The sequence below is a fragment of the Mytilus trossulus genome, chromosome 3 (genome assembly GCF_036588685.1).
Source record: "Mytilus trossulus isolate FHL-02 chromosome 3, PNRI_Mtr1.1.1.hap1, whole genome shotgun sequence".
Lineage (NCBI taxonomy): Eukaryota > Metazoa > Mollusca > Bivalvia > Mytilida > Mytilidae > Mytilus > Mytilus trossulus.
Genome location: NC_086375.1, coordinates 38,179,273 through 38,191,901, shown reverse-complemented (window position 1 = coordinate 38,191,901; position 12,629 = coordinate 38,179,273). Strand labels below are relative to the sequence as shown.

General features: G+C 32.3%; 1 protein-coding gene across 1 annotated transcript; it reads right to left on the bottom strand.

The window, feature by feature from the left end:
• Window positions 1–1,961: 1,961 nt before the first annotated feature.
• Window positions 1,962–11,535, bottom strand: LOC134711417 (ribosome-releasing factor 2, mitochondrial-like). Its single transcript, XM_063571983.1, has 8 exons — window positions 11,291–11,535; window positions 8,483–8,611; window positions 7,702–7,782; window positions 5,649–6,442; window positions 4,850–5,092; window positions 3,457–3,811; window positions 2,865–3,031; window positions 1,962–2,240 (listed from the first exon to the last, which is right to left on the bottom strand). Exons 1-8 carry the CDS (start codon window positions 11,493–11,495, stop codon window positions 1,980–1,982), a joined length of 2,235 nt encoding a protein of 744 aa, XP_063428053.1. The 5' UTR covers window positions 11,496–11,535; the 3' UTR covers window positions 1,962–1,979.
• Window positions 11,536–12,629: the final 1,094 nt, after the last annotated feature.

Here is a 12,629-nt window from a genome sequence, read left to right as displayed (position 1 = left end):
GATCTTAAAAATAGATAAAATGGAAAATGTTCAAAATGTAGATAAAACTGTTTCCTACCACTTGCCTTAGGTTATCTGTTGATTTCAAATTTTTATTCCATTGGATTTTAGAAGGTAGAATTGCTTTGGACATGAAGTACCCCTGGTATAATACACTTTATTGCTACTTTTCTGTCATAACTGGGTATGACAGTTGTTCCCTGTAAATTTTGAAATCACAAGAGGAGATTTTATGAAACCAAAAAGTAAAGTGATTTTTGTATGATATCATTAGTAGATCTAGAAGTATCTCAAATTCTCAGGTCTAAATGTTATAGATTTTCGGGGGAAAAGAATTTAACCTTAAGCTTATTTAAACTTATAAGCTATGTTGAAATTTGTGATAAAATACTAGCATAGATATAGTGTTACATTAGACTCTGGTAAACTTGCAGAAAGATCATCTTCTTCTGAACTAATCAATTGAAACCAGAGGAAAAAGAAGATTTCCTTGTAAAATACTGTCCATGTGATAGTACATTGGCTAGAAGTATATGGAAGGATGGGATCTCCCAAAACTGTCTACCCATGTGTCCCCAAAGTTGGGAACCTCTGGTTTTAGTTTTATATTTTCATTTAAATTTTGGTTTAATTGTGTGTTTCGGAGATTAGTGAGGTGTCCATTTAGTAAACACTTTTGTTTAGGGGGCCAACTGAAGACTGCCTCCAGATTATTTTTTTTTACACTGTGTTGAAAACCCTTTGGTGGACTTCGGCTGTTTTCTGCTCTTTGGTCAGGTTGTTGTCTCTTCGACACATTCCCCGTTTCCATTCTCAATTTTACTTTTGTGTTTTATGGCCAACAAGTATTACTTACAGTGGGGACTCAGTTTAACAAGATTGAAGAAGGAACTGAAAATAAATGTTCTTGAGATCTACAATTGAAACCCAATATGCAAATCTCCTTTTGAGGTAGTGAATGTGAAACTTTTGCAATGTTCTAAGGACCTCTACTGATCTGCCTTAATTAAAAATGTCCAGCTAAATGATGGATTAAAGTATGATTATCTCCCCTACATGAAGTTTTGAAAATGTTTGTAAAGAAAGAAAAAAAGAAGATATCAAGGGGCATTAAAAAATCACAAGTCCAATGAAAACAGACAATACCATGGTCAAAAATAAAAAGGATGTAAGGACTGAGCACTTTACAAACTTACAAATTACACAAAAACTAAAGACTGAGTTCCTGCTTTACATGTGACGCCCAATGTGTTGTAATGGGTTCAAATTGAATATTTTTTCAATAAGAAGAATTCAAACTCAAATACTTTCTCAATAAGATTTTTATGCTTCTGTGATTTATAGGAAAGATTTTCTGGATATGTATAATTGGCATATCAGTTAATGACAGGTCAACAATATCAGAATCTGGTTTCACTATGAGAATTTCATGTTTAATGTAGGTCAATTGACCAAGATTCCTAGACCTCATTTTCATTTTCTCAAAGAAAACTATTTTTTTCAATTGAGTTTCTTCTATAGGTGCTATAAAAGAACAGGTCAATAGTTATAAACTACTAGTCACTAAAATTGGAAGATTTAATGAAAAACAACCTTGCAAAAAAGAATAATGTAAATAATGTATTGATATAAAGACTAGCTTTCTTATTAGCATAGTGTCCATGTTGTCTGAGTAGTTCATCTATTTTCTACAGTGATTGCTAGCCTGTCATCACTGGGGTTGTTAGTTCGGGCCCGTCTACAACCAGGTGCATTTGAACCCAATCTTAATCGACTAGGATAGCAAGTTTTCCTGTGGAAGGTCCTGGTTCTCTCAAATTCTCCACTATAAAAACAATCCACTAAGATCTAGCACAGTGCAATGAAAGCTGCATTAAAATCAACAATCATCATCATCAAATTAAAAGTGACAGAATGGACACTTCTCTCCTTCATAAAAAATGCCATTCAAACAGACTCCATTAAATAAAAAATATTTATTAAAAAATTCCAAGAGCTTTATCAACTGCTTTTTGTTGTTCTATTTCTGACATTTTTTCATAATGTGAGAACTCCATTGTAAAGTTTGCCATTCCATGGGTATTGCTTCTTAAAACAGTAGAAAAACCCAATGTTTCTGACAGAGGTGTGATAGCATGTACCAATTTGATATCTTCTTCACTATCAACATTCTCTATATGGCTTCTTCTTTTTCCTAAATCAGCCATCACTGCATGTAAATTGTCCTCATCTACAGTTACCTGAAAAGAAAACAATGAAGTTATTTCTTAAATGCATGATAAATGTATTCAAATTGTACTTTTATTGCCATCATTGTTATTAGAAAATTATTTTATAGCACCTTTTTTTTTAATTTGTTCAAGATCAATATGAAGATAGAAAACGTCCTGAATATGCATGACATATTTGCCGCTGGACGTAAAGCAACCAAAAACCAATGCAGATACAATAAAATGGTTAACTTTGAAAGCAATCTTTTGAAGAAAGGGAATTCAATATTTTTTGCACTTTTTACATGCCATATTTCTGGTAATACATGAAGTAACAATATATTTTACTGCAATTATATTTTTATCATATAAATTCAAATAAATGAACATGATTAATGCATTTATAATGGATGGTCTGGTTCGAGTTTACAAAATAAAAAGCAGAAAAAAAAGAATAGAGAATAATGGGATGCTTAAATATAAAGGCTAGAAAATCATGGGCAATAAAAAATATGGGGCTCCTATTTTGATAATCATAATCTATTTACTAGTAAAAAATGCTTGAGGTAATTATCAATGTAATTTTAATTTGCTGAGCAAACTGATTTTACTCATTTTCTGAATTTCAATAATAAAATGGTTACAAATTCATACCTCCATTTTCATCATAGGTTCTAACAAAACAGCTTTGGCCTCCTTCAATGCTTTGTGTACACATTGTGAAGCACAAGCTGTGATCATGGCTTCTGTGGTAGATCTTCCTATCTCTGCTTTATACAAACTGACTTCAACATCTATCACAGGAAAGTTTAAAATTGGACCTGAAATGAAATATCAAAGTATTATTGTATCAAAGAACCAGCTTTTTTCATATTAAATCACTGCCTTACTTGCAATAACAATTCAAATTAATTAGTATCTATGTAGGTTTAGACACATACTCATTGTCATGATTATTTTTCATGTCAAAAATGTGCAAAATTTGAAATATCAAATTTTCATTGATAGAATACATTGTAAGAAAACCATTTTTAAAATAAATATATATGAAAAAAAAAGAATATTTGGTATTAAATGTGACAGAAATCCAACAACACAAAGATAAAAAAAAATAGGGTTAGAAGCTCTAAAAGAGATAAAGGTGTAGAAACAGTGTAGTAAAATATACACCTAACAATCTAAAGAAATATCAATCATAACTTTAAAATTGATTTTTATCATTTGTTCCATAAATAATATACTATACCAGAACTGAATGCAGATTTGATTCCTATTTCAATTGCCTTCAATTGGTTTCTATGTAATTTTTCAAGAGTATTTTCACGAGACTGAACAAGCTTGACATGTTTGAATTCCTTCTCCTGCAGACTAAAATGAATAGACATCCCCAAGACCACATGTTGTTTAACATTATTGATCACTGTATCCATTGTTTCTTCCCACGATGATTCTCCTTCACAAGTTTCTCTGTAAGCGACTTGTAATGGACCCATATACACATCTAACTTGTACTCTGTTAAAAGTCTCTGTCTTATAATGTCTAGGTGTAGCTCTCCCATGCCTCCTAATATGGTCTGACCTGTTTCTTCATCTACTTGTACCTAAAAGATAATTTTTTTAGTTAACTAGATAGTTTAAAAAAGGGAGATAATAATATATGAAGATTTTTTAATTACCAATTGGCAATTTATTGGTTGCAAATTAATTTTTTTGATGTGTCTGTAGAGTATGTAAATGAAGATTTTAGTGGCTTTAAGGAGGCTCGCGGGTACAAAAATTTTAGCAAAAAAATAAACATTTGTTTATCATTACAAATTTTATTTATCACACTATAAGTTATTACTTTAAGATATGGTACAAAAATAAACCCAAAAAATCGATTAGGTTTGGCCTCAGATGACTTTTTAAATGTTAATATCATTGAAAGCGCTCCCAATTATCTCCCTTTGTTGCAAAAATGCCTTTTTTTGGCATTAAAACTGAAATATCTTTTAAACTCATCGGTGACCTATATTTTTTATTATTGTTTTCAAAAAAGCTGTACATAAATTAAGTAATTGTAAAATTTAAGCGATTTCTGTAATTTAGTTCTTTTTTTATTTCGATATTACAATGTATTACCTCTTTTTCTCCTATTAGTTCAACAGAAAAAAAGGACAATAACAAAAATGTATGCTTCTTTCGAAGGCAGCTTGTGAGCTTAAATGAACGGTGACCCCATTTTTTTATTTCAATTATCTATTAAGTATATGATAACATTCATTTATAGAAAAATATAGCGAAATCTTATATTAGAAAAAAAAATTGATTTATACCTGCGAGCCCCCTTAAGTGACAACTTTTGTTTGGTTTATTATATTACAATGCAAACTCTGTTGTCTCCATTTTTAAATCAGTCAGATAAATTAAGGAATTATCCATAGCAACTGTTGATCAACTTACAAAAAGTGCAAGATTAATTGATAAAATTTCAGTAAATATGGCATACAAATATTGTGATTATAGTTTTTAACTAGCTAATACTTATCCCATCACAATATCTCCAATAATAAGAACCTCTCAAATCACTTCTTAATTAGCAATACCTGTATATTTGAGTGATATATATAGTATACAAAATAACTATAGAGATACTCTACCATGAGACTGGGGTCCTCTCTCTTAAGACATTCCAAAGCTAAATCTAACTTTCTCTGTACTGAAGGAGATTCTGATTCAACAGAACACAGGAACACTGGAGGGTGTATATTGATACCACCAAGGACTGGAATCTCATCAGGATCATGTTCTGTCAATCCTTGTAGTTTACGATGATGATGGAGGTTTTTAGCTGCCATCTCTGCTGTAGCCTTGCTTGCTGTAAGAGTGTCACCAGTCTGGGTCTAAAAATATACTGGTTTTTTTATAAAAACATGACAAAACCTAGTGATGATTGGTCCCTTTCAATAACTTCAAATCTTTTTATTTTTTTAACATATTGGCAAATTGTAAGATTTCAATTAAGTACAAGGTCTGAAATTTTTCAACATTTGTGGCAGATTATGATAAGTCATAATTTAGGTGATTAAAAAGTCATAGAGTGGCTAGGATATTTTACAGTTTTCACTTCTGCTCCATACCCGTAATAATAATGTCCTTACTGGTTATAAGTAGTTTATTAGTGTAAAATTTTTATAGGATTTGGTACCTAAATTAACATTTTTTTTTTAAATAAGGCCGTTAGTTTTCTTGTTTTACATTGTCATATTAGGGTCTTTTATAGCTGACTATGTGGTGTGGGCTTTGCTCAATGTTGAAGGCCCTACTGTGTCCTATAGTTTTCAATGTCTGTGTCATTTTGGTCTCTTGTGCATGTTGTGGACAGTTGTCTCATTGGCCATCATACCACATCTTCTTTTTTATATAACAAATATATTCTAGGCCTAAATATAAATATACCTTCTTGAGTCCTGCTACACAGATGATGTTTCCAGCAGTGGCTGTGTTGACATCATGATATTCATTAGAGTATACTTGAATCAGCCTTGATGGTTTCTCTCTAATATTCTTATTCACATTATAGATCTCACCTAAGTTCATTACACCAGAATACAATCTAAGAAATGTTAGTGGTCCCCTGTGTTTATCATGTATGATTTTAAATGCATAGGCACATAAGTCTGTCTCATAGAACTGAACCAAATCCATTGTTTTTTCTAGAGGACTAGGTAAATAATGAGTAACAGCATCTATCAATGGCTGCACTCCAGCATTTTTTAGTGATGAACCACATAGTACGGGAACAATATGTCTGCCGATGGTGGCATTTCTCAAAGCTAAATCGATGTCCTCGGCTGTAATGGCACTGTCTGTTATAACACGATCTGCTATATTTTCACAGTAATCTGATAAACTTCCAATTAAATTGTTTCTAAATTTTGATGCTATTTCCCAAAGTTCTGGATCAGATTTAGAATCCAAATCTTCTATACAGAACATTTGACCTTCAGAACTCCTTTCAAAGTCATATGTAATTTTTTGCATTTTTATAATATCAATAATGTCTGTAACTCTGTTACCATCAACTATAGGAAAGTTGACAAGTAGAGGTTTTATTTTCAGTTTGTCTTGAATTGATTTTAAACATTTCTCAACATCAGCTTTTGGTTTGTCCATTTTATTCAAGAAGACAATGCTAGGTACTTTGTACCTGTTAGCTTGACTCCATACTGTTAAAGTTTGAGCTTCAACTCCTGTCCAAAAAAAACACAGAAAGAAATAATTGGTATTTTTCTATCCTTCATACTTTTCAATTATAGGATCTAAATCTTATATGACAGTTTGTCCCCCAACCCCCTATAAATTTGGTAAAAACTGACTCATAATAGATTTCATTATGAACTCATGTCTCTTAGAACCTTTTGCAGAACACAATTAGGAGCTGTTAACCAACAATCCCAATAAGCTGATTAGAAGAGGAAACTAATCGATATAAAAATAAAAAGATGTGGTAGGATTGCTTATATTAATTAAACTAGAAAAAAAAATGCGCAAGGGCAGCTTGAAGACTAATTGAAATGATTATGATGATACACAGCTTGGATTTGTTTTTATGCACTAACGCATTATGTTGATTATTTTTACTAGTTTGTCAGTTCTTCTTCCAATGAGTTTGAATGTCAAATTACTAGCTCTTGTCTTGATGTTGCACATGTGCTCCTAGAACAGAATACATAACTCAGAGAAGAAGACAATCTAAAACTTTCAGACCATTTAAACTTTTCTCATAGGTGCTAGTTTGTAATATTTCTTATGTTTTAGAAAGGTGTGAGTCAAGTTCTGTCTCTGTGTGATACAGGTGCTCCAAGAATTGAGGAAATAACTCAGAGAATAAGAAGACAATCTAGAACTCGCTGACGATTTAAACCATTTCTTCAGTGGTGGGACTAAGTAGTTTTTTTCCAGTGTTGTGAGTTCTGTCTATTTGACTGGGTGCTCCGAGAAAGGATTAACTAAGAGAAGAAGAAAACAATCTTATTTATAAACATGTTTCTCCAAGTTTGTTATAAGTTTAAAGTGATCCAAGTTTAATAAAGTTATTCAAGTTGTAATATTTAGTGAAAGTGTTTGAGTGATGGAAGTTTGCTTTGGGCCGAGTTGTGGCCAGTGGGGAAGTACATTGTTAAGCGTGCACAAAAGTATATATAACACACAGATCAATAAGGGTTATCCAAATTTGGGTATTTTCTAAAAAATTGGTTTTTTTCTCAGGAAAAAGATTGTTTCAAAGACAAATTTAGGAAATACAAAACACTGCATCTATACATCATATCACAAATATTTCAGACTTTGTTTTTTTTAGAGGACTTGGTAAATAATGAGTGTTTGTGTTTCTTAAAGTGTTTATACATTGTGGCTCAATGAAATCTGTCTCTTCCTTCAGTAGCATAGATTATAAGATTTTTGAGGTTTAATTTGTACTCCACATGTCCTCTTTTCACATTTATCTTACCAGCAGAAGCATCAATAATTGTCACAGCTCCATCCAAAACTCTAAGGCTTCTTTCAACTTCTACTGTAAAATCTACGTGACCTGAAATTATACACATCTGGGTTATTTTTTTAATTTCTGCTGCCCAAATTGTATTTCAGAATATTCTCTTTCCTCTTATTTAGCAGATCAAATATGCAGGCAAAACAAGACAATATTTTAGTCCACTGTTCTTGACACACTTTTAATATTGTAAGAGAACTAATTAGCTGAATACTGAGGAAAACTATAATATATGCATTTTCATCTTGATTCATATAAAACACTAACTTCTTTAAATTTACATATTTCAATAAATGCACGCCTCCTGGTGCGGGAATTTCTCGCTACATTGAAGACCTGTTGATGACCTTCTGCTGTTGTTTTTTCTATGGTCGGGTTGTTGTCTCTTTTACACATTCCCCATTTCCATTCTCAATTTTATTTTAACTTTTAATTTAGTATGGTAAATCTTTATACTTTAATGTTACAAATTGATATAAATATCTGCTATAAACCATTATACAAGTTATGCAGTTCAGTTCATGTCAGAACAACAGTTACAATATATGTGTTTGAATCTTCTTATGCTGTGACCTCTTCAGTCAATTTCCATCAATTACTGTAGATAAATGGAAAGAACAATTTGAGGTGAAATGGTGACATGTCACAAAATACATTTTTGCTTGGAATGTTGCAGTGGAATTATTGTTTATGCATAAGATCAATTGAATATACATTGTTTATTTAAATATAACCAGACCTGGTGTATCTATAAGGTTTATTTTGTGTTTTTTCCAATGAAGTGTGATTGCTGCTGATGATATTGTCATTCCACGATTTCTCTCCTGTTCCATGTAGTCCATCACAGTATCTCCATCATCAACATTACCTACAAAAAGCAGATACAAAAATATTTTATGATAATCTAATTAGGTGTATATTTTAAAACTGAGTCAATCTAGTAAATAATATTGATGATGATGAGGAGGATTTTTGTATAACTCAAAATACTGTATCAACATGATAAATGATCAGGACATTGAGCTTGATCATGTTGATATGAAGCAAATTCAAAGAGCAGATTTGTTTTTACATAAATTTTCAATTATAGAAGCATCTTTTAATATTGACATAGAAGATATGATTTCAATATCCAAGTAGACCGAAAAGCAAATACACAGAAAAACTTGGGCATTCCAATAAATATAAATATTACAATTAGCATGCATGATAAGTGACAATTTTAAAGCATATGATTTTATGGATTTGCATACAAAAAATGTTTAACTCTTATTTGTTAATAAGCATTATTGTGTTATCGTGTGTTCAAAATGAGTACTAATCTCTGTTCACCAATGTATGGCTCTAAAGCACAAGTGTAATTAATCCAGGTCTAAAATAACTAGCATGACTAGTGCAATCATTAATCTAGTACAAAATCACTAGCGTAATCATTCCTGGTTTAAAAACACTAGTGTGAACATTCCAGTTTTCCTTGAATTGAAAACTCTCCACTTTTTACATAAATCATCTATGCAAGTTTCAAATACACTAAAAACTATTAGACCACATTTTTATATGTATAAATTTCCCCTTCAAAAAAAAACCTTTTTAAAACCTTATAATGACTGGTGGATGTTTTACACTGGACCAGGATAGAAAAACCTAGTGAATCTTTGTTGGTGGATAAAACATCAACTGGAATTTTCTTCACTGCACACTGCCGGAATCAAACCACTGCCCACAAGAAGTACCCCTGTCAGACTGTATTAGTTCTACATGTAAGGTCCTGTCTCCCATGTAGTCCAAATAATTATGATGTCTTGAATGGCTTTTTTATTTTTTTTGCTAAATGATGCCTTGTTGATTCTTACTAAGTAAGGGGTCAAAACAAGTAAAATAGAATAGCCTTTCAAAACGCCATAATTAATTGGATTACCTCCCAGGTTGAACTGAAATATTATGTTTTGTGACATTTTTGATAATTTAATGTTGAAGGTAGATTTTAGCTGCTGAACTGTAGCTCATAGGTTCTTTCGTTATTAATTTTGACTATTTGTGGACCATATATGTAGATCCGCAAATAGTCAAAAAATAACATTAGGACCTATGAGCTATTTCCGCAGTTAGGAAAATCTTTGATAGTCTGGGAGTGTATTAAAAATTTATTCACTACTTTTCATGACTCAGGGTAATCTAGAGATTGGTATATTGTATAATTTGACATCTATGATCTACCTATCTTCTTCAGCAAAAATTAATAGACAACTTTCGAGTTCCATGTATTTCCGTCAAAAACTCTGGTTTAAGGTCAAGTTACAGTAAATGGGCTATGTCTTCGATTTCATTAAAATTTGGCATACAGCTCTGGCTCGATGAACTTCAACTGAAAATCGAAATAATAATGCATTTATCTCAATAATCATTTGAAATATTACTGATTGAATTCTTACAAAATGGGTGAACATTTGTATAGAAAGCACATAAAATCGGCGAAAACCCTTCTAAATTTTGTCTTAAAATCGCCAACTCTAATTCTACTCCATAGATTTTTCTTAAAAAACTAAATGTTGTTGATACTAATGATGTAAAATAAAGATAGGGTCACCGACTTCGTTCTTACAGTATACATCATTCAAAGTTGCGTTCTTTGTGAAAAAATCCAACAAAACGTCGAAATAATCGTAACGTTATCGCGTTGCAGGCCGTAAAACGTTGATTTTTGACGTTTTTCACTATCAATAAGGTAACAAATTGATTATTAGATCAAAAACGAAGTCGGTGACCCTATGATTATTTTATATCATTAAAACAGAAATTTATGTGTCAACAATATATAGTTTTTTAAGAAAAATCTATGGAGTAGAATTAGAGATTTGGCGATTTTAAGACAAATTTCAGAAGGTTTTTCGCCGATTTTATGTGCTTTCTATACAAATGTTCACCCATATTAAGAGAAATCAATCTGCAACTTTTCAGCAAATAAAAGAGATAAATGTATTATTTTTTCGATTTTCAGTTGTAGTTCAACGAGCCAAGGTTGTATGCAATTTTGTAGCAAAATTTGCGACATAGCCCATTTACTGTTCCTTTACCTTAAGTGAACGTCATTTGTGTGTTTAGGGGCGTCGTCACTTCCAATCCAATGTTGAGCGAGTGGTTGGAAAACTATAAATCTATATTGTACGCATTATCAGCAAATTGAATTCTCAAAATTGGCAATCAGCATAGCTGTCATTAGGGAATTGTCATTAAGCATTTTAAGTACATTATTTCTAGTTTATCCTGCACAATGACAATCACTAAGACGCTTGATGAACGTAAATAGTGCAGGGATACATGCGACCCCCCTCTATCTGGTAAATGACGTCATAAAGGCGCATATAATTGACGAAATTTTTCCGCTAACAGATGAACTCGAAAGTGGTCTATTTGTTCAATGTCAGACACTGAGACAGTCGGACACTGTGATCTGTCGTTCCATTTGACTTTGAATTTCTGTCACATTTTTTTTGAAAACACCTTGCGTACAAAATGCATAAGAATTAAAAGTGTAGATAATTGTTACCAATATGCCTTGTGAATCCAGAGTAAAATAACATTCTCTCTGATGTTGTTGTTTTTCCGGCATTGATGTGTGCCATAATGCCAATATTTCTGATATTTTGCATTGGTTCATCCTTAAGACCTGGCTTTGTTGCGGACGACTTCAAACGTTTAAAATGTTTAAAGAAGTATGTTAATTTGTGCAAACAGTATCGCCTGTACATCATTTCGGTTAGTTAATGATCGAGATTTGTTGAGGCAGGGGAATACAAGGAAGAGGGAGAGAAACCAATGAAAATAGGTTAGGAATATCTAAAGGTCACATCATCATACGGACGTAGACTGGATAAATACGGAACACAATCTTTTCGTTTTCCCCCCATTCTGCCCCTTCTTTGTGTTTGATATAAAAGTTATACATCACATCATTTAGTAAACGTCAATTCAGTATCACTATGCAGTATATATGAGGGATAAGGGGACATGGGAATGAGGGGAGGGAAGGGAGTGAACTGGGAGAAGAGGGTAGTTCAACTGAATAGGTTTTTTTTATTTGACGAAATTTCATCATGAAGTAAGGTGGTAGGGAATCCTAGATAACATGATAACAAAAATACCGAAATCCAAGGAAAATTCAAAGCAGAATCGGTCCCGTAACTTGCAAGAAGAAGGATTAGGGGAGTGACTCATCGTGCGGATTTGTAGTACTGGGTAGGGCACGGAGGGAGCCCGGGTGGGAGTTGGATAACAGAAGTGGAAATCAAGGACACCCTATACATCATCATTATCATTATGTATACATATACTTATAGAATTGTTTACAGACATTTAATTATCTTAAGACTGAAGTATTTAAGCTGTTTATCAGCGGGCAGGCCGCCAACTTGGTATATGATCTAGTTCCGGTGAAAAATTCTGCTCTAAGTCTGCCCTTTCAAACTTCCAGCGTTGTATAGTCCATTTGTTTTATATCCTTCCAACCAAATATGAAAAGTGTAAACCGATGAATAAACATTTGAGTTTGTTCTTTTTTTATGCTTCACTCGCACTAACAAACGGACAAATATGGCTGTATTTACATGCCAAAAATTATTCTGAGTACAGACTTAAAGAGTTAAAGAGTTTATCTGAGTCAGTGAGTGGACAGTATCAAAGTAATGCAGGTGTTTGTTTATTTTTACACCTTCTGAAGAAAGGAAAAAAAAATGCCCAGCAAAAACCAAGAAAGATTTTATCTTTCTTAAACACAAAATGCATTTAATCTTTATATGACTAGTGGATGCTAGGCATTACAACTTTTCAAACAGCACAGGTAAGTCTGTACACAGAGTAGTTTTTGAGGTAAAAATACGGCCATATTT